This window comes from Musca vetustissima, unplaced genomic scaffold (assembly GCF_032173495.1).
Source record: "Musca vetustissima isolate MV318-11 ecotype Yass unplaced genomic scaffold, APGP_CSIRO_Mvet_v1 utg3678, whole genome shotgun sequence".
Taxonomy (NCBI): domain Eukaryota; kingdom Metazoa; phylum Arthropoda; class Insecta; order Diptera; family Muscidae; genus Musca; species Musca vetustissima.
Window position 1 is genome coordinate 805,798 of NW_026878205.1, and position 23,721 is coordinate 829,518.

Genomic DNA, 23,721 nt, shown 5'->3' on the forward strand with positions numbered 1-23,721 from the left:
TGTTTTTGCTTTTGTTGGTAATTACATTCATGATAGATTTTTAGGTTATAATCTACACACAAGTAAACAAAATAATCAATAAATAATAACGATGTTCAATATAATAAATATATATATTTCTTACGTAGATAATTACAACAGTTCCAAACGTAGTTGGATGTTACAGGGGTATAGCTTTAGGTGGCGTTAAATATTAAACAAAAAAAAAACACTAAAATAAAATTAAAAAAACAACAATTATAAAACATAACACAAACATTTTCTTTCGTTTCATGAAATTCTCATCATACATTTAGTGTTTATTTTTCAAACAGAGGGCGGGCGTAGGAAAGATGTCAACGGCCAAGAATTAATTGGACATTATGCTAATTGTTTTGTTTCGCTTAAGAAATACTTGCAGCAAGAAAGATAAACGTATAAAATTGCTCTCAAAAATATATGCACTTTTTTCTTGTTTCTACATCTTTGTTTTTGTTATCTTCTCTATTAACTAGCCGTCGTATGTATAAACTGAAAATTGTCTTTCATCATTTGGTGTACCATCATTCTCAAAGACTGAATGATTAACACTCCTTCCTCTCTATAGTTTGTCATTAGTTTCATATATATTTATATGGGTGTCTGTGTAGTTGTTATAAATATTAGCATCATGATGCAAATAAATAATATTGTTACATGTATATATTTATATAGCTCCTATCAGTCACATACGTTTCGTTTCAAACGTTAATCATCATTGTATGTGTTGTTGTTGTGGTTGATTTGTAAGTAATTTCAGTTGTATCTTCTAATAAATTTTGTTCTTATATGCTTATTTCTTCATCTGACTACATACATACATTTATGTATGCATGGGTACCCGTAATTGATTTGCCAAAATCCAAAAAATGGAACACAAATATATCTAACATTTGTTGTTGTTGTGTCTGTTTCTTTGTTTGTTTTTCATTTCAGTATATAAAATCAATAAAACATTGCATGTGTGTTGTTTTTGTTTTGTTTTTCTTTCACACAAACAAACGCTATAATATAAATAATTTTAAAAAGCCTGTTTAATATAGCCAAAAGCGTTATTACGGTTATACTCTGCTTAATATGTGGCGTGTATGTATATTTTCTATTTACTTAAAACAAATAAAATAGCTTGCATTGATTTATGTTTCTATGTATACAACACTCCCTATGCCTTTTACAACAAATAATAACAATTTAATAAATACAATATAAAAAATAGATTTAAAAACAAAATAGAAACTTTACCAAACTGATTGAATCGAAACATCATATAAAACATAAATAACATATATGTTATTAGTCCATCTTTGAAACACATGTCCTGTGTTCCATATGCTTCAGCATTTACATAGATGCATACACCCACAAATTATATAAAACTGCAAACTACATGTTGTGTTAGATGTTCTTCTTCGTATTGCAGTTGATTCGTCAGTAAATAATTTTGTTAAAATGTTTGAGATGTTGTCGCAGAGAAAATCCGTGATAAAAATATTCTAGTATAACTCTGAAGAAAATTTCCTACATTTATTTACGCACGCTCATAGAATAATATATAGGCACTGGACGAAACAAGATGATGCTCAGACAATGATTCGCTTACACTGTAAAATAAAAATGCAAAAGTTTCTCGTTAGCACTATTGACATGAAAACAGATATTGCGAATAACTTACAGGTTATCGTTAAACTCATGCCATTTCTTTGAGACAGGATGTTTGCAAATAGCGACATAATGACCACCTGCCGTTGAGCCTGAAAGACATGTGAAATTTAGTACACGAATATATTAAGTATATGAGTTTAGCGATTTAACGGCTAATGAAAAGTCGTCGTGATACCAACACATTTTGTCCAAAAAATTATTTTCCAAAACAATTTTAATAAAAACTATCCTGAATTTTGGGACTACATTGTCTGAAATGCAGAACTAAAAGATAAAATTCTAATCTAAAACAAAAATGAGGTAGATCACCGCTTCGGATGTTTTCTTAGACAGTCGAATGCGGTTATAACGAACTTGAAGAGACCGAACATACATTTGTAATGAAATTGGAAAAACTTCAATGGAAACATAAAGTACAGATATAACTTATTTATAATAATCAGCATTTTTTTAGTTCATAATAAACTTTGAAACGTTAGTTAAAATTAGCTGTGTGGGTCACAGGAACTATTTCGCTTTAAGAAAATATAACCGTGTTCGTTATTAACCTCGTGTTTTATACGTAAAATAGGTAAAACGTTATTGGGGCCGGAGAAAATAATTCGGTATTCGCATCGTTCGTTATAACAAGTGTTCATGAGAACTTTCTGTCTGTATTGTGTGAATTGTGAATTTTTGTTAAATTTTTTCATTTGACAATAAAAACAAGGACTAATATCTACTATTGATGGAAGTTGGTAACTAAATATTATAATTACACATTGAACATATTTATGAACTTACCCATATGGTTTGAAATGGCATAAAGTGAAAAGTACATATTTGAATTGGCATTCGCACCATAAGGACCCATATTTAATTCTCGTTCTCCGGTTGGAAATTCAACAATATTGGACAATTTGCTCCAACGTGTCTCAGAAAATCGTTTCAAATCTAATAATGCATAAATATACATAGGTAAGGACATGAACAAGATATTAAGTTTTTTTTTATTTTCACTTACGTATAACAAGATATTTTGGAAATCGTTGAATAGTAAAAGACTTCGTACATTTTCTTCTTGTTTGGCATTTAGAACAAGTTGGCATTTCATCACCGTCTAATACCTCCTCTCTTATAAATAAATCAAGACAGGCTTCTAATTTGCAACGTGACGATGACGGCAATGGCACACTTAAATCCCAAAAGGGATCAAAAGTAACACTGGTATTGCCACAGGTGGTACAGCGTAGTGTACTCTTCAATTGGCCCACAAACAAATCACGTATGAGAGAGTTTTCCAAACGGCTATACCACTCCCATGTTAGTTCGGCCTTTTTATTGTCACTGCAACCAAAAACGTTTATTTTACATATCATCCACTGCCACATACATAAATGAATGCAGTGTAACTTACCTTAAGTTATCATCTATTTTGAGAACTTCGCCTTTAACGCCAGTATTCAATGCACAATGCAGCGAATCCAAAAAGAAACGTAGGAATTCTTGAGCATCCTGTTGATTATAATCACTGTACATACGATGCTTGGCCGAGAAGGACCTCTTCAATTCCATAGGAGTTACGCTATGTACATTGTTTGTCCACATTTCTTTGATAAGTTTGGAGAATTCTGTAAGAGAGACATTTGTGCGGTAAAATGGTAAAATGCATGCATCTTATGCTTCTTTAAACACACTCACCATATAAGATCTGTTGATCCTTTGAAGTTGGCGATTTAGTGGCATTGTAATTCCGTAGAAATTTCGTTAATTCATTTGTGTGGCTAAGACACTGTATGACGGAATTCATAAAACACGTATTTCCAATATTTCTCAGTCCACATAAACCTAAAATACATAGAAACAACACATTTAGTATCAATTTTTTCACGTTTGCTGCCTATGGATTCATCAGACCTGCATATCTATAAATCATCAGACCTAATATCTATAAATCATTCAATTGAATTTCTTAATAAAACATGTACAATTATTACGAAAATAGTTCTGAATTCTACATTAATTTTGTAAATGACAATTTAAAATTATATCAAAAATATTGATGAGGAGAATAGTGTTGTAAAATTTATTTGAATTTTCCTTTAATATCTTTCCCATGGTACAATTATAAAAGGTAACAGCAAGTCCCAGCTGATTTGATTCCAACGTAACACTAGTGTCAATATGAATTTGACAAATTATCTTTTTAAAAATCACCCAACAGGAAAATTGGGAACGCATACAATTTGAAATTGTTCTTTATTGAATGTGTTCCCGTATTCAATTTACTCAATCTGCCTGCTGGGAAAGTTTGAGGGAGCAAATCTTTATTCATTGAATAACTCTCAATTCCCTGCATTTTCATATGTGTTACACATGTAAGTGGCAATGGCTCAATTATAGGAAAGATGTGGAAGTGATAGAAATATAAATTTGATAGATTTTCATTCATGTTTTTCAAATTTTATTTTGAGGATTCGAAAATATTTCATTTTCAAAATAAATATAATTTATTTGTTTGTTTACATTTTTCTGTCAAATAACGTGACACTAGTATAACTTACAAAAACAAATTTTCATGTGGTTGTTGTATCGTTTGTTGTACAACAACACTTGATGTTACCTTCTATTATTATACCATGTATCTTTCCCAAAGAAGAATAAACCAAAGTTTACACAGTACAAATTATTTCGATAAGTGTGATGTTGTAATGTATTTGATTTGCCAGATTTAGTCTTAATTGCAATGTCAGACAAAATCGTGGTCATGGTCTAGGTGTGGAAATTTGCTATAGGGGATGAAAGACCTTGATGGGTATCTCAAGAATGAATTGGCGGCAAAAAGCGTATATTAGGTAAAGATGTGTAATGTTACTTAAAACATCAAAAATTTAGAAATCCAGTCCTTTCTTCTTCGTAATTTGTAAATATCACCTTTTGTGATTTTAAAATATTCACCTATCATAACATAAACAACTCATCGTTTATATGTCTCGAAATTCATACTCGACTATTTTCTTAAGAGAAAATAATACCACGAAACTTACCTTCAGTTTCTTCGTCATTAACTGCAGATTTTTTATTATCATCGGCTTGCGACGTTGAGGAAGATATTAGTGATGATCTTGAGGTATCCCTATCCCAGTATCGTGATGACGTTGGCGAAGCAGTCGGAAGGGTACTTTTCAACGCGGAATATGTACGCACCTAATAATTTCAGAAAAAATAATAATGATAATAGAAATTACATAGGAATGTAAAGCAGACATTTTAAATGGCAATACATATTAACAAAGGCGCGGGAATATTATTACAAACAATGTTACGTTGTTAAAACCAAAGAATAAAATTTGTTGTTGCATTGACCCCAAAGAATACAAGTGTAGATGTACATAACGGCATTGTTCAATTAGAAAGCAAACAAAATTATTGCGGGCAGCTGACAAAAATTAGGGGATGGGGGTTAAGACAATTTATATCATTTTTAAAAGGGGTGCGAATGTGTGTTTTGTTGAAAATAAAAGAAAGAAAAACAATCGTAACAAAATAAAACATAACAAAACAAGAGCGAAGAAATGCAAAAAGATATTGAACAAAAATACATGCCAAAGTAAAAAAGCACAGATATGCTAGTGGTTTTCATAATAATTATGTTTGTTATTTGATTTGAAAACCCGCCCACGCGTACTTTTTCATTAATAATAAGAGTTCAAACTTCGGCTATCAAAAAACGTATATTAATAAAAACTAAAATTTTTATTTCAAACATGAACCAAAACAAATTGGAAATACACCGTATTTTTAGCTAAATCAAAATGATATGTATGATGGCAATAATGTTTAAGAATGAATGTGAAGATTAAAAGTGTATTTGATGTGTGTATTTATGTTTAAACAGAGGTGGGGTGGGGTCCGTCTAATCGTATTTTCACTCTCATTTGTTGATCATGAGAACGAAACCGAAATCTAAGATATATTATATTAAACAATAATAATAAACATATCATTTAAACAATAACAAAAGATGTGCAACATTTTTGTAAATATACACTTTTGAATAGAATGTGCAGACGTACGTCTGTGTATCACGCACGTCTACACAAACATTCAAATCCAGTTGCACATCTTAGGTGTTGTGAAATTTGTTCGTTTTGTTTTATTGTCATTCTTTACGGCTACGGTTTGAAGAAGTTGGTTGCAACTTACACTACTAGTTTCATCCATAGTTTCGGTAAGACCGCCAGAAATTGATGCGAGCTTCTTTTTACTTGCATCGCCATCAACAGAACTAGACAGTGATGTAAAGGTGGTATCCTCGGCTTGAGCATAGTGTTTGCTACTCTTTAGTGGCAGGCTACCGGTATTGTTGGGACTACTGCTGAGTATTGCGGCATGACGACTCGAAGCAGACGACACAGCCGCCGAAGCACTTGGATGCAAACTGGTAATAACTTTACCTGCCCCACTAGTCCCCGAACTACGATATGGTGTACGAGTCAATGAACCACCACCGTTATTGGGAAATTTCAAATTGCAATTGTCCAGATCACTACTGTGCCGATGATGTTGTAGGTTACTCGTGCTACCACTACCGCTGTGGGATCGCAGCGTTACTGAACTGGGAGGCAAACGTTTTTGCTCACTAAAACTATTGAACTTTTCAATTGAAGCCCGAATACTATTTTGGTCAATGGCAGTTTCCGTCCGTCTATCGACGCTACTCGATAATGTTGAATTGAGTCCGGCGCCTAGACTACCATTGGCATACTTATAGTGATTGATTTTTTCAAAAATCATATTATTGGTGGCGTTGGATGTGGACGAGGATGAGGTTGAAGACGCAGAATGGCTGCTGGAACAAATGATTGTTGATTTGGGCCTAATGCGATTCTTCGACGAAGACGAAGTCGAAGCGTTTATACAACAACGCTGATCGTATCCACTTTGTGTTGATTTCCGTTCACTGGCCATGGCTGCAGGTGGTGGTGGTTCATCGCTGTCGATGAATTTTATGTCGTCTTGATCCAAAGACGTTTGCATATTGTTATTGCCGCTACTTGTTGCCGCAATATTGTTTAGACTATTGTTACTTCCGTTGTTGTTGTTATTATTATTGTTGTTGTTGTGGTTATTCTTTTGCTGCAGGGAGTGAATAGAGGAGGAAAATGAGTTCGTGGCGAGAACGCTGCTCCTATGGACCAAGGGTTTGACTTGATTACGTATATTCAACTTGTTCGTTGCAAAAGAGGTGCTGCTGCTGCTGTTGCTGGCAGCTGAGTTTAATTTCTTGGACGCCGTGGATGCAGATGTGGCAAAAGTTGAGACCGTTGTTGATGATGACGACGACGACGATGATAATCCTTTGAACTGTGGGCCGCTGTAGTTGATCTCAACCTTATTTGTTGCCGTCGCAACCGCTGTGGTTGTGCCCAAATGTGTACCATTACCAGTTCGTCGCATCCCATTTGTTGTGGCAGCAAAGGCTGCTGACGGTCGTTGCTAAATCGTAACGTGGACAACCGAACTAATTTAAAACACTTTCAAGCCACAAATTTGAGTATTTAAATGTCGAGCAAAGCAAATATTAGGTAATTGAATTAAGTAAAAATATTATTAGGAAATAGAAATGTCACTCAAATGTATGGCTTGATTAAGGATATAATTCTTTTTCAGAATACATCCTTAGAGTGTATGGCTTTGTGTGTTAAATGCTTACCAAGTTATTGTTGCTATAAAATATATTATTGGAAATTGCAAGTGGCCGAAAATCTTTGACCTGGGGTAATGTTTTGGTCGAATTCTTGCCACTATCCTTGGCGACTTTTGCGACTAAAGCATGGGCCAATTCGCACTCTTCTTTAAGGAAATTTTGATCTTTATAGGCATTGATAAGGAAAAACGGTTGATTGGCCTTCCTTACTGGATTCGATTCGGCCTCAGATGACTGGACATTTATTAGAGATCCTTTAACTTGTATCTCTTTTCCGGAATGTTTGTATTCTACAGCTGGAATGTATTTTGTCACTGTTGAATTTTTAAATTGTTGCTGCTGCTGTTGGTGAGCGTCCTTTGTGGTTACAATTTCGGGATCACATTTTTCTTTAAGCATGGGGAATTTTTGAAAATTGCTTGTTGTCTTTTTAATGTCTATCATTATTTTGTGTATTTAGGAATTTTGTCTGTGTTTTGCTTCTTTTAATTCACTGAGTTTACTTCTTCTTAGTTTTTTCTTACAATTTTTATTTATTTATTTTTTTGTTTTTTATTTTAAATTTTCACTTAGCTATTCACACAAAGAAACCCACATACTCGGTTATATAATTGTTAATTTGATTTGTTTGTTAGACGGGTGTTGTGATGGTCCTGCAAGAGATTAGCTGGAAGGAAGGAAGATTTTGTTAAATTAAAATGAGATGATGATTAGGATTAAGGTGGTTGTACGTGATGGACGGGTTAACAATATGAGTTGTATATGAATGATGAAATGAAGGATGGTTTGTATCGACTGATGGAAATCGGGATCTTATCAAGAACGGTTTTGGAACTTTATCAATCCCTTCATCAATTACTTGTATATTACAAATATACATTTATATCTATTCAAAGGGGGGAGGGATATACGTGCAAAGCTATTAGAAATGGCGTCCTACAGTTTGTGTCTTCATCGTACTTGGAGGAAGAAGGGTGCATGTTAGTAGCATGCATGCGCGTGGTTAAAATGTTTGCCTGTCATTACATTTGCCTAATGTGTTAATTCCTTAATAACGAGCACTTCAGCCAAGGATTAAATTTATGTACATTGTTTTTGCATTTGGAGGGAAGTGTTTTCGTTTTATTATTAATTTTTTTTTTAATTTTGCATTCACTGTCTATGGCCTTTTGTGTTTACCTTGTTCGATGCATCATTGTCTTCTGGCGTTTCTATGCTATTGTGATGATTACTTGTCGTTGTCACAGGATCATTTTTTTCTTCTTGTGCCGTTGTTGTTGAAATTGAATTTTCAGTGTTGGCATTGTGATCGTTAACTTTCAATTTATTGAGCTTGATATGGACAACTGTATCAATTCCATTACTGGTTATGAGCGGTCGGTCCAGTGAACTAGATGTTTTGCTATCATAGTCACTAGTGCCGTTTCTTAGGCTCGATTTCTTGGTTTCTTTGTCCTCTGTGGGTTTGGAGCGACGCAAACGTGTGCGGCTTAATGTAATCGTTGGAACATCTTCTACACTGGCAGACGAATTTAAAGCTGTCGCCGAAGAGGATCTAATGGCCGATGAAACATTGTCTGTCTCATCGGTGTCTTGTCGAGAATACAAACGACTATAACGATTTCGGGAGCGTAAGTCATTGGCGGTTGTGCTTGTATTGTTGCTAATGTCGGTGGTTCGTCCGCGTTCCTCAATATCGTTACTGATGCCGGCCTCATTGAGCCCTGATCTAGAACCAGACAGTTCAGTATTTGGTTTATAATGGGCCGGACTGTACTTTTCATACATGTCCAGCCCAGAAGTGGCAACCAAACGCGCCAGGGATGAGGATGAAGATGAACCTGACAAGCGTTTCGACTCTCTGCTGCCACTGCCAGCACCACTACAATCTGAACCAGAAGGTGGTTTTTTGGAGACCGTGCTCTCACGGCCATTGCAGTCATTTTTTAATATATCCAAAGCCTTTCCATGTTTCCTCACCTTCATTTCATTTGCATTGATGTAATAGATTGTGTGGACATGATATCGGGCGTCATAGTGTTGTGGAAGTGTTTGGTGGTGAAATTGAACGAATTTTTTACGATGACACAGTTACATATTTACACAAATGAACCCAAAACGATAAGATCAATTTGTAAATATGAGATGACACACATATAAAGGCGACAATGATGTAGCGCGTTCGATGTTGTGAATATTATTAAAAAAAAATAGGGAAATGGAAGCGGGCATTAAGTTCGACCACATTAGTAATGTCATAGTGTGAACGAAGGCAGGACTATTTGAAGTATTGATAGCAAATTGAGAATATTACAAACCTAGGATTTCTATATACAGTGATGAACATTGATACCAGTTTTAAGGGAGTTATTTTCGTGGAATATTGTAAATTATTCACCAAATTCAAGTGCAGACCCTTAATATCTATGTCCACTGTATCTTTGCATGTATATAAGTTGAATCTTAAACTATGCTGAACTTTTAATCCGATATATTTTAATAATGAAGCATATTGAATTATTTTATTTCATTAGTGACAATGTATCAATACTGCAATTGAAAGAACAATTCCGAGGGAATTATACATACAAACAAAAGTGTGATTATCTATCTAGCAAATAACATAACTGAAATGCATGTTGTTTCTGTGTAGGTTGGTTTATGCGATGTGTTTGTATAATATATTGACAAATTCGCCGAATGCCTATTACATACGTTATTATTATTAGCAAACAATTATACAAAGGAGTCGTAAAGATCCAACGGTTTGTTGACTGGTTGTGTAAAAAACAAATTTAAAATTGATATACAAACAGGTTAAGGTGGTTGTCATTTAGATAGATGAACAAATACCCAGTAGAAAAAAATAAGGAATTATGATGCCACGCTAGAGTATAATATCGATGTATGGAAAGTTTGGGAAGAGGAAATAACCTCAAAGCTTAAGGTTTACATATTGAAACATGTTGTAAAAATAATTAGTTTTTATAGAAATGTTGGGAAAATACTCACTCCGTATCGGCTGAGCGTAGTTGTATCATAGCTGCTACTGTTTGAGCCTAAAGATGGCAAAATACTGCGGTATGTTCCAACACCAGATGAACCGCCAGTAAGACTAGACGCCGATGAGCGGTATGTTGTGGAAGAACGGGGCGTGTAGGACGAGTACGAAGAATAACTGCTTATATTTGGACTGTAGGAGGACGTAGAACTGGTAAGTTTAGATAAACTGCCAGCCCGATCCAAATACGATTTGTAAGCGCTGCTGCTGTATCGATCTGACACACTTCTGGAGGAAGAAGACGAAGATTCCGACGATGTTGTAGGTCCGACTGCGGCCGATGACGAGGATGTTGTGTAAATACTGCCACTGGCTGAAGTTGATGATCTACGTGGCGAAATCACCGGCATATTAAAAAAGTCGACAGTCTTCTGTCCAATGTTAACAGCCTTATCTAAACACTTAATGTTACTGATTGCACTATCAATTTATGTACAACAACAGCAGCAACGAAAAACTCTAATAACAATGACGTTATTTTAAAATATCCCCTTATTTAGTATACGACGATATTTAGCAGCATGTGTCTGCAAGCAGAAACAAAATTAAATATTTATATGATAAAACACAATTACAAAAATATATATTTACCATTTGGTTCCTTCATCGATGATGTTGGTTGGATTGCCTCTATAATGGTAATCTTATTACATACTTAAACAATCTCTACCTCCACAGCATATACGCACACAGACACTGTGTCTTAATAGTTCCTGCAAACAAAACAAATAAAAGTGTTAATTATTATATTATAAACATAATGTTATCTCTAATTCAGTTGTATGAAACTCTTCAATTTTCTTAATCTTAAGAAATATGTCTTTAATGAAACACTACATGCACCAAACTATATACCATGAATTTTACTATATCATATCTTTATTATATAATGTAAAAGTAAAATGTATGTTTTATTGTCAATAGTGTCGACTACCAATGATATCCGCCGCTGGACTTTATCTTTTTGTCCAGTCTAAAACCATTCTCAATCTTCTTTTGGGTTAATGCTAAACAATACAAATATATAGATAGACATCTTTCTTTAGCATGAATACCAAATTAGCCACATCAGATCAGAAAATAATATGATTAAAGGTAGGAGCAGTGTCGAGGTCAAAACTAAGTACCTCTGAGGACAATTTTTTATGAGAATTGATAGAAAATTTTCCAATTACAATAAATATGAAATTTGGCACTGATGCATCAAGTAGTTTTGTCTATAAAAGAGCGTTCAAATCTGATAATTGTTGACAAATTGTCCTTTTCACCTTATTTTAGAAAAAAAAGGGTACATTTTCCTGATGCTCAAATATTTGAATATTCAAATTAATGGTTATTTTAACTTTTAATTGCGGTTGGTGTGGATGATATAAACTAGAATTTATCGTAGTTTATATGTAAATACAGATGATATGGTTATCCACACCAGTAGTACTAGGCTCATCTAATTTAAAAAGCAACATTTAAAATTAGTGGAGTAGAAAAAGAGTTTTAGTAAATTTCGCCCTATTTTTATACCCTACACAACTATGTTGTCAGGGTATTATAGCTTTATGCAGCCCCAAGAGTCACGAATTGGTCCTAGAAGCACCTTTAAGTACACCGATCATCATATCTCGACTAGCTGAGTCGATCTAGACATGTGTGTCCGTATGTCCGTCTGTCCATTATAATTTGTAAACACGATACAGCCCACAGTTATGGACCAATCTTCTTGAAATTTTGCAGAACTCATCTGGTCAATGAAGACTCCTATTGTTTTTGGTAAAGATCGGTTAATATGTAGGGGATGAAGTGGACCAAAAACTTTATTTTTGTCTGATTTTCTGTTCGCTCCAGAGGCCGCAATTATGACCCAAACATCTCGAATTACATGGAGAAGGGGATTGGGCCGAAGAATAAGAATGTCGGTCAATATTGGACCCTGACTTTTGTGTGAAAAATTACAAAATTTGTATTCTATAGCGTATATATTTACTCCTGAAGGACATAGAGCCGATAAGTTGCTGGTATATCCAAGTGGAATTGTTGGCCTTTAAATTGATACCAATTATATTGTCGTATATACTCGGATGTGAGAGTTACACGTAAATATTTACAGATGCTTACGTATTAAGATATTATTTAGTAACCCATTACCACACTAGAGGTCGGAAATTTAGCGCTGAGATTCCACTTGTTGTCAAGGACAACGCCTATAATTTTCTGTGATAATCAGATAATAAACTTAATTTTTTTTTTTTTTTTTGTTTTTGAAGTCAATCTATAAGCCACAATTTCAAGCCGAACATCACAACACAACAATTTTAGACAAACAAGTTAAAGAAATAGGCAAATAATACTAGAAGAAGTAAAAACATTGTTTAGCATCGAACATATATTTCAGATTCCAAAATACATTTTCGTAAAGAATAAGATTAAATCTAAATATTGTACAATGTGGGAACTCATATCATTAATAATGTGTGAAACGATGATAAATAAAATGAAAGATCGAAATCTCTAAATCCGGATTCAAATAAGGAGTTGGCCTTTGAAAAATGCATTCTACAAGTGTAAGGTTCTTAAATGTACAAACATATTTATTTGGAAATTGCTTCCGATTATGGAAGTCTAAAAAATTGAACTAGGATCGAACAAACTGGTATTGGGATCATTGCTGGTGCTGATCTGTTTGTAACGTATTAGGATTCCTATAAATATGGAAATGTCCATTTGTTATTTATAATTGTAGTTCCTCGTAATATCATGTCAAGCGGTTTGGAATGAACCATGACAATTATTTAAAAATATATCGTTAGGAGTGTGATGATTAAAAATATTTTTATTATTTCATTGTGTTGTTGTTGTCGTCGCTGATTCATGGCATTACAACCTATAAGATTTGCACGATAATCTTCTCAGTAAAATAATTAACATTATTTTTTTTTTAATATTACATATATTTCTGCAAATGCTCATCTTTTCTTTTTTTAAAGAGAGACAAAAAACACCTTTTATTATATACATACGTATGAATGATCGAATAAATTTTGTTTAATTATTTTTAGACCGAATGAGGGAACCACTATGCGCCGCAGTTGAAGACAAAAAAACAACAGCACGACACTGGCTGAATGTGCGATGGTGTGAATACAAACTCACGCACACTTTTACATATTAAACTTTATTTATCATCATTATCACCGTGAGGAGCGTCATCATCGCAATGAGCATATATCAACAATATTCATTGTCAAATATCAGCAAACACCAACTAACGAACAACAACAACACCAGCAAAACACAAGAATTCGTTAATTGGCCCACATTGAAAGATATTGTATTAATTTTCCTTTAAGATCTCATTTTCCTTCGATTTCACATTTTACGAATCGCCTCAAATTGTAGGTTCACAATGGGCAACCTATTTATTTAGATCGGCTCCATATACATATTGTTTTAATTGGAATGTGTAACAAAATCGAAAATATTTTAGCACTTCATACATTGTCAGGTGGGCAAAGCTTATCTCACTTGTTTTTACTATTTTTTTTAAGATAAAAAACTTCACCTTGGTCGTCGACGCACTACACTTTACGAATTGAGAAAGATTTGATTATATATTTTTTTTTCATTCGTGAATGGATCGAAGAACGTGAAACACTTGATGCTAATCAATGCAAAATATATTTGAGAACGACACATAGGAAGAGAGACAGCAGCAGAACGATAGACGACACAACACGGACAGACACACATACTATATTTTAAACGCTGCTGCTTTTTTATCGCACGTTCTCTTGTTTGATGTGTGTTTTTGCTACTGCTGTTGTTGTTGTTTGTGCTCAAAAGTCAAATAAAGTCGTAAAAAAAAGAAACATTCTATTTTTATAGCGAGCGATTCATGAATTACGCAAAGAGAAAAATTTTCATTTCATTGAAAATCGGAAAATATGCAAAAAGGTGAATTGTAAAATAACTGAAACTACCACCACACCACACAATTATTATTACAATGTTAATTATGATGATATTATGAAAACACCATGGACACTACGTAGATACTACTATAACATCATTATTGTCACCAGCACGTCGTCGTCGTTGTCATGATGATGAAGATGTTAGTCGCCTGGCCAACTGCCCAAGTGGGTAGTGGGTGGCATGAGAAATAATAGCTTGGCCTTTTCTCGTAGTAGTAATCGTCGTATTGGTTGCACGACGACTACGACGACGGTTACTCTCTACACACCGTCACCACCACCACACAACCAACATTCCACTTCTCTAATGACTTTGACAATAATGATGTTCAACATAGTTGGTTGGTACTGCTGTCTGGTTCTTGTAGTGGTGAGCCGAGGTCGTTTATTCTCAATTCGATTGACTATTTATTTACAATTTTTCAATATTTCTTTGCATTGACAATGACACACTACACATATCGCTTAGAAACTCACTTTAAGTTTATTAATTTCAATAAAATTCTATGATTTTTGGTTTATTTTTAGCAGCGGATAAAATTTTCTTCTCTCCTCGTAGTTGGAGAACCGAGTTACAATGCAAATTTTTGGCGGCGTATCAAAATACATCTGAAAGAATAACGGCGTCACAGATTAGTTAACGCCGTTGGTGTTATCGGTTTCCAGCCTACATAACTTGGAATAATCTATTAGTCGACGAATCACATTCTAACGGTTACATTTGATTTGATTTTGGTGTTATTAAAAAAAATACAATTTTTAAGATAAATGTTCGTTTCTACTTGTATCTCAAAATAACTCTAAATCCATTAAATTTCATATTCGATAATCTAGCCCAAAGGGCCAAGAACGGTTCAAAATCAACAAAATATAGACTACTCCAAAAGCTTAAAACTAACAATGTATTAGCTTAATGATATCTTAACGTCTATTCAGTTGGAGAGGATCAGAACCATTGTACTTCAAAAACATTTTTATTATTATAATTACATCATTTGACGTAGCGACCTAGCACATATTTTAATTGTAGTCTAAAGACTCAGACTATCAATTTACGATGCTTTTAGCCTATTATTTCTGATACATTATTCAAATTAGTACATATGTAACAGTACTCAAAAAAGTATTCCGGCGACCTTACTATAACTGCTGATGAACCCGAGCGTAAAAGGGTGTGGAAATTTTGTCCATCAATATTAAATTTTAAATATATAACCATGGTAAAAATGTATTTATAATGTAAACCGATAAGGCCAATGGCTGTGATATTCTGTAACTGTTTTAGAACAAAATTACCGACGTTTGGCGATAACTACAAATTTTCATTTGTTAAAAATTTCGTTAATTAAGGAAATTATCCGGTATGCTAACAATCAAAATAATGTAGTTAAGACTTGCTGACAGAATTGTTGCGAATTTAAAAAACGGTAACTTGAGTATTCTAGAAGTCCATATGTTGTCATTTTTGGCATCGCTATTGGCCCATTGAATTAAAAAATGTAAGCGAGCTCTATACACTATTTTTTAACTTTCTTGTTGTAATCGTAAGTTGCATGATTCCCTTCCATACAGAATATTATTGTAACTAAAATTATAATTAAAATTACAAACAATTATTATGAATATTATATTATTTAAACTTTGTACATGTATTTACTTTCAACAAATATTTTTACAAAAACTCGTTTCGTTTTTCATATATATATATATATATATATATATGGTTCAAAGGCCCAAGTTTGCTTCAACTTCTTGCTCAAACTTTTTCATTTTGGCTAAAACTACTAAATTTTCCTTTTGCTCTTCATACGTTAAATAGATCGCAGTTAAACCTTGAATGCACAATATGGCCGAGAGTATGGGAAGAATAGGTTTCGTAAATTTACGAATCAATTGAAACACCTCCTTGGGGTTTTCTGTAATTGAAGGCAATCTGTAAGTGTAATGGCGTGTAGCAAACATACATGCTGATAAGGGCGCCAATATGGTTGGATATATGACACCGAAGGCAGTTTGGAAAGTCATTGCTCTCATTTGTATGCATGTAGGACATTCGCCCATGGGATCCAATAGAACTGACCGTTGAACGAAGAGTTTGTGACATGAGAGAGTAAATATGGCCGGAATAACTACTATTGGAAGGTATGTTGAGAATCGACCGTAGGTACCCAGACGCAGTTTGTTCCGGTAATGATTGTTAACGAAAATGCCGGTACCAGTTGCCATCGCCGATAGAATACCCGGCCCATAGCGTAATGACCAACTGAAAATGTAACAAAAAACAGAATTGAAATCGAAACAGAATTGGTACATATCATATACCTACACATCGCTTAATTTTTCCCATTTTGAAATGATATTCCACTGATATGCCAAAGCCTCATCCTCGGTTATTACGACCGCATCTTTTGGAATATATTCCTTGGTTGCTCTGGATAAAGCCATTTAATTCAGTTTATTTTATAAAAATCACAATATTTAAAAAATTGCACACGGTAATATAAGTAGTAGTATGATTATGAAAGAAACAAGAATAAAGATAATGAGAAAATGACCGATAAATATCTGGAATCAAAACAAAGAAAATCAGGGCTTTACAAATCAAAAAGCTAACTGAGAAAAGGGATTTGCAAACTAATAATCATCTACTTTTGGGATTAGTTAGTATCGTATCGTATGCATGCTTGTAGTACTATGATACGTCAGAAACATCTTTCCAAAAACAAACCAATTCATAAGATTTTTTACACCATTAAAAAATATTTATTTTAAGATTTACATTTACAATGTTGTTTTTATTTGTTTTTTTACAACATTTTTAACATCTAATTCTACAGACAGTTGTGTTGATGCGATTACCTTTTTAAATTTACTTTACACCCGTTTTCTATAAACAAAGTCGAAAGTCGATTTACGTATCCCTATCTAAATCGCTCCGTTGCACAAATTTATCCCAACTCCAAAATGGACAAATTGGAAGTGAGCACTTTAAAAACAAATGTGATTCCATTGCCAAATAACGTTGTGGAAGGTCTAAGACATTTGGCGACAATAGACAGTGACACTAGTCGAAAGCTAATAGGAAACACGGTGAAATTAACTCTACACCCTCAAGCCAGTATGTTGGAGGAATAGTATTACCTCCACACATTACTTACACATATATACCATTCTTTCTAGCACTTCAACCCATACCAGAAATATATGCAACCAATAGCGCCAAGGCAAAACAAAGTGAATATGCTGTCTGCAGCTTATTTTGCTTGGCGACAAAGCATTGCCTCTCCGAATTCGAACTAAGACAAATGCTGGAAGAGATTGATTTAAGCGGTGCTATCGTGGAGGAACTTGTCAAAACCTATGTCGATAACAAGAAGTCATTGATTCTGCGTCATTTACAAATTGGTCATAGTTTTCCCCATGTAACTGATTTGCAATGGCGCATTGTAGCCGATGTTAAATCTTCAACTTCCGACAAGAGCAGTGGAGAGCCAGGATTTTACATCAATATGGGCCGGTATAAACAAAACTCTGATGGTGAAAGAGAGACTATTGTAGAATTTGTGTGCAATACAGAGGAATTACAGCTGCTAATAAATAAGCTCAAAGAAATCGAGAGGCACTGCGAAAAGTGGTCCAATGATTCATCTTGAGTAATTAAATAAACACGCACACAATTATAATTTGGTAATAATTTATTTAATTAATTAAAATTATCTAAAACAATATCAACAAAGGGGGTCAACTTAAAGAAAATACCTGAAAATTTTCTTGATTTTGGTTAGTTATTTCAAAACAGCAATTCTCGCTTAAGAACAGCTGTCGTAGTCGCTAAACCTGATTATCGATTAACGATTTAATTTCTGAAAAGTCGGAAGGGGCGTTGGTATAAATTGATCCAGAGAATGCCTTCTCGGCATTATCTTCTGGTAGTATGACAACACAATCATTGTGTTTCTTCAACTTCATATTGAGTCCACGGAATCTTTTGTCGATTTTGTACAGGTTCTTACCGCTAGCCCAGGAGTAAAATGGTTTCCCACTGAAAGGATTCATGAAATCTGCCCAATAGCCATGCAAACGGAGGCGGGAAGAAATTTCACGAGCCGCCAAAACAAACTGTTAACAAAGTATGTGTTTTTAATTAAATAAATCCAAAATATAAACCGACTGCAAACATACCTTCCTTGCACCTTGTTCGGAATCGCCATGAAATTTTAATGTTACTAAGGTTAATTTTTCACTAGACACCACTTCTGGAGCAGGGAAGAGTTCATGTAATGATTTCTTAATTAACGAAGGGCATTGTGCGACAGAAAATTCCAACAGCGATTTCTGTTCTTTCTGCTAAAAGTAGATACAATAGAATAAGTAAACAAACAATTACATAACTTGTAACTATTAAATTTACCACCTTTCCATCAAAATCGACCAGCGATTCTAATGGAGCGTCCAGTGTGATCGTGCTAGAAGCACCCTGCCAAGCTGGTCCAACAGCATTCTTAAGGAAAAACCTGTTTCCTTTAGGAGCCAGTAGTTCCCAATTAGGACCACATTCCCCACCCAAGAATTCTGCCAAATAACAATCGCAAAAACATATGAAATCAATTAGTACATTTTACACATATGTTTATCACATCGTCTCTAAGTGCTGAAACATTGTCCACCACACATTCCACAATATCAATACACACAAGAATAGATAACATATTTTGGGCTATTGTTAAAATCTATTATCGTCAGACATACGTGCTTGCTTTGCCCCTCAATGTTTATTTACCTTCTACACGAACTTTTGATTTGACAACCTTGAACGCGGACTCAAGGTTTTTCGAATCGCTGCGCCTGGAATAATGTGCCACAATACAGTAATTATTTGGACGAATTGGCAGCAGGTACAAGGTGAAGGGATATTGTGTATTGGTTATGCGCAGTGAGGCAGCTCCAGCACAACGTACGAATCGCAATAAGGAATAGGACATGATTAATCCTCCTCCATACGTTTTTTTTTATTCTCGAATTTTATTTACTTCAATTCACTTAATACTGTATTTGGGCTCTTTTGTTCGTTTTTTTTTCGAATATATAACGTAATGTTCCGAAAATAAGGCGAATTTTATATTTTGCTCAATTCCAATTTTGCGACTCTATCGTTATTTTTTTTTATTTGTGTAATACAACTGATTTAGGGAGGAGAAAATGTCGATTGGTTGATTAGTGAGAAATTATAATCGATTTTTTTGACTTTCGTCAGTATACTATCGATTTTTATTAGAATTTGCAATAAGGTTATGTTTCCACAGACTTCAACAGATATTTATGTTTACATTAGGCGAGTTTATTTAAGGCAATTCTTATCGTTCTCTTTTGAACTTGATTTATGCGTCTATACAAGGCAATTTGGTTTCAAAAATATATATTTATTTTGGATATTTTATGAAGCGTTTAATTTGTTGTGGAAACTGACACTACAAACAAAATACACAATTGACAGAAAATTGCCGGTACGAGCAATTTTTTCCATTTCTGTTCACCCTACCCCTCTCCCTACAAACGAAGACTTGCCGCAAGTAAACTCGCCTAATCTAAATAGGGACAAATGTTGTTAGAAGTCAAAAACGTTTATCACAAATTGTTTAAATCGTATGTTGGATTCGATTACTCACTTGTATTTCATTCCATCGTTTGACATAAATCAATCGGACATGATATACCAGAACCAATATTTGTGTTTCAATAAGTCTTATGAACATTTTTAGACTTGTGACATATATGAACACTGGCCCTAGCTGATAGATCGTACTTTGTTTAAAAGAAAAATAAATCTGTTTTCGAAAATGTCTAGTATGGTTCAAACAATGATAAATAATTAAATGAGGTAAAAAAAGTTGTTTATCGACAATCTGTCAAAATTTATTTTGTAATATTTTTCATTGTTAGTAATTGGACTGTTCCCGTACTACAATAATCTACTAGATTTTTCTAATTTCTTCGTTATCATAGCAGTAGAATACGGGACCAGACCAAATATTGCACACCGAATTTAAGTAAAAACTATACACTTTGGCAGTTAATCGAATAGTCAGCTGCGCTAACTTGACTACCTTTTTATTGTGTCATGGTGTAAACAATGTCTATCCCATCTGTTTCATTTCATTGACAACTCCGGCAACCCTCCACTGTCTTGCACGTGTATTGTGAAATAAACAATGCAAACCACCATCACGCAGTAGAAAAATATTAATTCACAAAATTAACAATTATGTCTAGAATTATTGTAAAACAATTGCCCAAAAATGTAAGTAGAGAAGGTCGGTCTTGGATTTCCCCCCATTAATTGGAATTGCCTCTTCTAATTTAGGTCACAGAGGATAAATTGCGTAGCCTTTTCGGTCAAAAGGGTACCATTACTGATATGCAACTTAAATATACACCTGATGGAAAGTTTCGCCAATTCTGTTTCATTGGCTATCAGACGGAAAATGAGGCAGCGGAGGCCATTAAATACTTCAATAATTCAACTATACAAACCAGTCGAATAAAAGTAGAATTATGTGCCAAATTGGGCGGCGAAGAGAAGCCTCAATCGTGGAGTAAATATGCCAAGGACAATAAGAAAGATGCAATAAATAAGGAGAATAAAAACACCAAAGAGGTAAAGGAGAAAGAAGTAAAAACTCCATCACGAGTTGATGAGCTCTTAGACAAACACAAAGATGATCCCGAGTTCCAGGAATTCATGAAAGTCCATGAAAGAAATCGTACGCTATGGGCTAACGATGCCACCGAAGTGGAGGCACCGAATGACGCTGTTGCCCCTGTTGATGCCAGTGATGATCATAGTGAGAAGAAGGAGATGGAAGACACGGAAAATGACGAAAGTAATAGTGCTAACGACCGCGACGAAGACGAGGGGGAAGAAGAGAAATTAGCGGAAAAGCCCATAAGCGATATGGAATATATGAAGTCATTAATGGCCAAGAACAACCAAAGTTCGGCATCGAAGGCAAAGAAAACGAGTGTTGATTTATTCACAATTAAAATACACAATGTGCCGTACCAGACGAAGCGTCAGGACATAATCAAATTCTTTAAACCACTTAAACCCTTCTCAGTGCGTTTGCCAACTAATGTCCACGGATTTTGTTATGTCGGTTTCAAAACCGAGAAGGACATGAATAAGGCAATGCTAAAAAATAAAAGTTTCATCAAGGGCAAGCAGGTGTTTTTCTCCGACTTTACCGAAAAGAATAAAATCACCAAGGCCAAACAAACTGCGGGGAAAGATGGAGAACAAATCAATCAGGCCGATGGTGCAGATAAAAACTCGAAATGGAAAAATCAGGAGGCGAGTCTTAACAACGAAGAAGATATATCTGAATCTGGAAGAATATTTTTCCGAAACTTGGCATACACGGTAACTGAAGATGACTTGCAAAAAGTGTTTGAGGAATTTGGTCCCATTGCTGAGATACACTTACCTGTCGATTCTGTAACGCGACAAATCAAAGGTTTTGGCACTGTCACATACGTAATGCCTGAACATGCTGTTCAAGCCTTCAATAAATTAGATGGAACCACGTTCCACGGTCGTCTGCTTCACTTGATACCCGGTAAGGGGAAAAAGTCTGATGATGATCAAGATGAGAATGATGCTAACTTGACATTCAAGCAGAAGAAAGCACTGAAACTAAAGAAGACTGCTCAACAATCTACAAATTGGAACACTTTATTCCTTGGGCCAAATGCTGTAGCCGAAATTCTAGCAAAGAAGTTTGAAACATCAAAACAACGCATTTTGGACACCGAAGAAGGCGGATCCAGTGCTGCTGTTCGTATTGCCTTGGGGGAGACACAAATTGTCATAGAAATGAAGAAATTTTTAGAAGATAATGGCGTTAGAGTTAACGCTTTCGATTCGGTGAATGCGAAACGCTCCAAGACCATAATACTAGCTAAAAATTTACCACCCGATACAACGGTCGCTGAATTGACACCAATCTTTGCGAAATTCGGACCAATTGGCAGATTAATACTACCACCCAGCGGTGTGACAGCTATCATTGAATTCTGTGATCCAACAGAGGCAAGGCATGCCTTCAAAAAACTAGCTTATAGCAAATTTAAGAATGTACCGCTATATCTGGAATGGGGTCCTGAGGATACATTTACAACCACGCTGAATGGAGAGCCCTTAATACCGAAAATTGAAAGTACAAATGCCGACAAAGAAGAGGCATCAGAAGAGAACATTGAAAAAAGCAAGCAGGCTGATGAAGAGGCCGTCCTGGAGGAAGACGAGGAAAATGAAGATCCTGAACCAAATACAACCCTATTCTTAAGAAACCTTAACTTTAAAACCGTGCGGGAAACGGTTTATAATCATTTCAAACGTCTGGGCACAATACACACAGTGGAAATAGCTAAACGGAAAGATCCCGAAAATCCTTCACAGACGACTTCATTGGGCTATGGTTTTATTCAATTCAAGAAGGCATCTGTTGCCGAATACGCACTGAAAAATATGCAATTTACCACAATCGATGGCAATCAGGTGGAACTTAAACGTAGTGATCGCATTCTCAAGTATGCTATGGTAACAATCCTAACGATATTATGTTAATGAAAACATTTGTTTATTGTAGAACACCAGCCACTCAGGGAGAGCGAAAGAAGGTTCAACTTACGAAACAAACTGGTACCAAGATATTGGTACGAAATATACCCTTTCAAGCAAAAGTCCGGGAAGTTCGAGATATTTTCAAGTAATAAAAAGAAAAAATCCTGCGCGGTGTTCAAGAAATGCTAATTATTCATTTTTGTATATCTTATTTCAGAGCCTTTGGAGAATTACGATCAGTGCGATTGCCCAAAAAAATGGCGCCTGGAGAAGAATCACATCGTGGTTTTGGGTTTGTTGATTTCGTAACTAAAAGTGATGCCAAAAAGGCTTTTGAAGCTTTGAGCCAAAGTACTCATTTATACGGCCGACGTATTGTCCTTGAGTGGGCTTCTACAGCCGACGAAGATGTAGATGCGCTCCGAAAACGATCTGCCGCGCAATTTAATAGCACAAATCAGGATAAATTTGCAAAACGCAGTAAAAGAGCAGTTTTCGATGCCAGTGGAAGTTCAAATGTGACTCAAAACGATGATGACAATTTTAGTGATTAGAAAGAAATATGTATGATTACTATTTAATTCGAAGAAGCATTGCGTCTCCCCTCCCCTTCCCAGATACTATTATTCTTTGACCACATCAATTTGTGTTTTTAAATGTGTATTCAATGATTTAAATATTGCTTTATCTTCTTTATTTTTTATAT

General features: G+C 34.8%; 5 protein-coding genes across 6 annotated transcripts; 2 read left to right on the plus strand and 3 right to left on the minus strand.

Annotated features, from left to right (window-relative positions):
* Positions 1-1,482: 1,482 nt before the first annotated feature.
* On the minus strand, positions 1,483-10,873 carry LOC133323004 (ubiquitin carboxyl-terminal hydrolase Usp2). The gene is made up of 11 exons (XM_061531959.1): positions 10,382-10,873; positions 8,549-9,349; positions 7,376-7,795; positions 5,866-7,158; positions 4,707-4,866; positions 3,361-3,507; positions 3,077-3,290; positions 2,684-3,006; positions 2,464-2,613; positions 1,691-1,769; positions 1,483-1,619 (listed from the first exon to the last, which is right to left on the minus strand). The coding sequence occupies exons 1-11, from the start codon at positions 10,778-10,780 to the stop codon at positions 1,547-1,549; spliced, it is 4,059 nt and encodes a 1,352-aa protein (XP_061387943.1). The 5' UTR covers positions 10,781-10,873; the 3' UTR covers positions 1,483-1,546.
* Positions 10,874-16,120: 5,247 nt separating this feature from the next.
* LOC133323017 (uncharacterized) lies at positions 16,121-16,850 on the minus strand. The gene is made up of 2 exons (XM_061531974.1): positions 16,722-16,850; positions 16,121-16,658 (listed from the first exon to the last, which is right to left on the minus strand). The coding sequence occupies exons 1-2, from the start codon at positions 16,838-16,840 to the stop codon at positions 16,121-16,123; spliced, it is 657 nt and encodes a 218-aa protein (XP_061387958.1). The 5' UTR covers positions 16,841-16,850.
* Positions 16,851-17,359: 509 nt separating this feature from the next.
* Positions 17,360-18,048, plus strand: LOC133323018 (COMM domain-containing protein 3). The gene is made up of 2 exons (XM_061531975.1): positions 17,360-17,513; positions 17,576-18,048. Exons 1-2 carry the CDS (start codon positions 17,360-17,362, stop codon positions 18,046-18,048), a joined length of 627 nt encoding a protein of 208 aa, XP_061387959.1.
* Positions 18,049-18,224: 176 nt separating this feature from the next.
* Positions 18,225-19,402, minus strand: LOC133323027 (cobalamin trafficking protein CblD). Of its 2 annotated transcripts, none has more exons than XM_061531985.1 (4): positions 19,176-19,402; positions 18,810-18,967; positions 18,578-18,739; positions 18,225-18,514 (listed from the first exon to the last, which is right to left on the minus strand). In XM_061531985.1, the coding sequence occupies exons 1-4, from the start codon at positions 19,375-19,377 to the stop codon at positions 18,227-18,229; spliced, it is 810 nt and encodes a 269-aa protein (XP_061387969.1). In that variant the 5' UTR covers positions 19,378-19,402; the 3' UTR covers positions 18,225-18,226. The 2 variants fall into 2 exon arrangements, with proteins under 2 accessions (XP_061387969.1, XP_061387968.1); XM_061531984.1 differs by having other exon boundaries at positions 18,578-18,742.
* A 1,255-nt stretch (positions 19,403-20,657) lies between these two features.
* On the plus strand, positions 20,658-23,569 carry LOC133323019 (probable RNA-binding protein 19). Its single transcript, XM_061531976.1, has 4 exons — positions 20,658-20,693; positions 20,757-22,981; positions 23,041-23,160; positions 23,233-23,569. Exons 1-4 carry the CDS (start codon positions 20,658-20,660, stop codon positions 23,567-23,569), a joined length of 2,718 nt encoding a protein of 905 aa, XP_061387960.1.
* The last annotated feature ends 152 nt before the right edge of the window (positions 23,570-23,721 follow it).

Bases quoted from the DNA above. Each gene is read 5' to 3' on its own strand.
- LOC133323017 (XM_061531974.1), bottom strand. From the start codon at position 16,840: ATGGCTTTATCCAGAGCAACCAAGGAATATATTCCAAAAGATGCGGTC. The intron at 16,659-16,721 runs GTAGGTATATGA...TTACATTTTCAG, and splicing joins TGGGAAAAATTAAGCGATGT to TTGGTCATTACGCTATGGGC.
- LOC133323019 (XM_061531976.1), top strand. From the start codon at position 20,658: ATGTCTAGAATTATTGTAAAACAATTGCCCAAAAAT. The intron at 22,982-23,040 runs GTATGCTATGGT...TGTTTATTGTAG, and splicing joins CGTAGTGATCGCATTCTCAA to AACACCAGCCACTCAGGGAG. The intron at 23,161-23,232 runs GTAATAAAAAGA...ATCTTATTTCAG, and splicing joins GAAGTTCGAGATATTTTCAA to AGCCTTTGGAGAATTACGAT.
- LOC133323004 (XM_061531959.1), bottom strand. From the start codon at position 10,780: ATGCCGGTGATTTCGCCACGTAGATCATCAACTTCAGCCAGTGGCAGT. The intron at 7,796-8,548 runs GTAAACACAAAA...GACATTAAAAAG, and splicing joins ACAATGATGCATCGAACAAG to ACAACAAGCAATTTTCAAAA. The intron at 7,159-7,375 runs GTAAGCATTTAA...GTTACGATTTAG, and splicing joins TTTATAGCAACAATAACTTG to CAACGACCGTCAGCAGCCTT.
- LOC133323018 (XM_061531975.1), top strand. From the start codon at position 17,360: ATGGACAAATTGGAAGTGAGCACTTTAAAAACAAATGTGATTCCATTG. The intron at 17,514-17,575 runs GTATGTTGGAGG...CATTCTTTCTAG, and splicing joins AACTCTACACCCTCAAGCCA to CACTTCAACCCATACCAGAA.
- LOC133323027 (XM_061531984.1), bottom strand. From the start codon at position 19,377: ATGTCCTATTCCTTATTGCGATTCGTACGTTGTGCTGGAGCTGCCTCA. The intron at 18,743-18,809 runs GTGGTAAATTTA...ATCTACTTTTAG, and splicing joins TGGTCGATTTTGATGGAAAG to CAGAAAGAACAGAAATCGCT. The intron at 18,515-18,577 runs GTATGTTTGCAG...CTTTGTTAACAG, and splicing joins CCGAACAAGGTGCAAGGAAG to TTTGTTTTGGCGGCTCGTGA.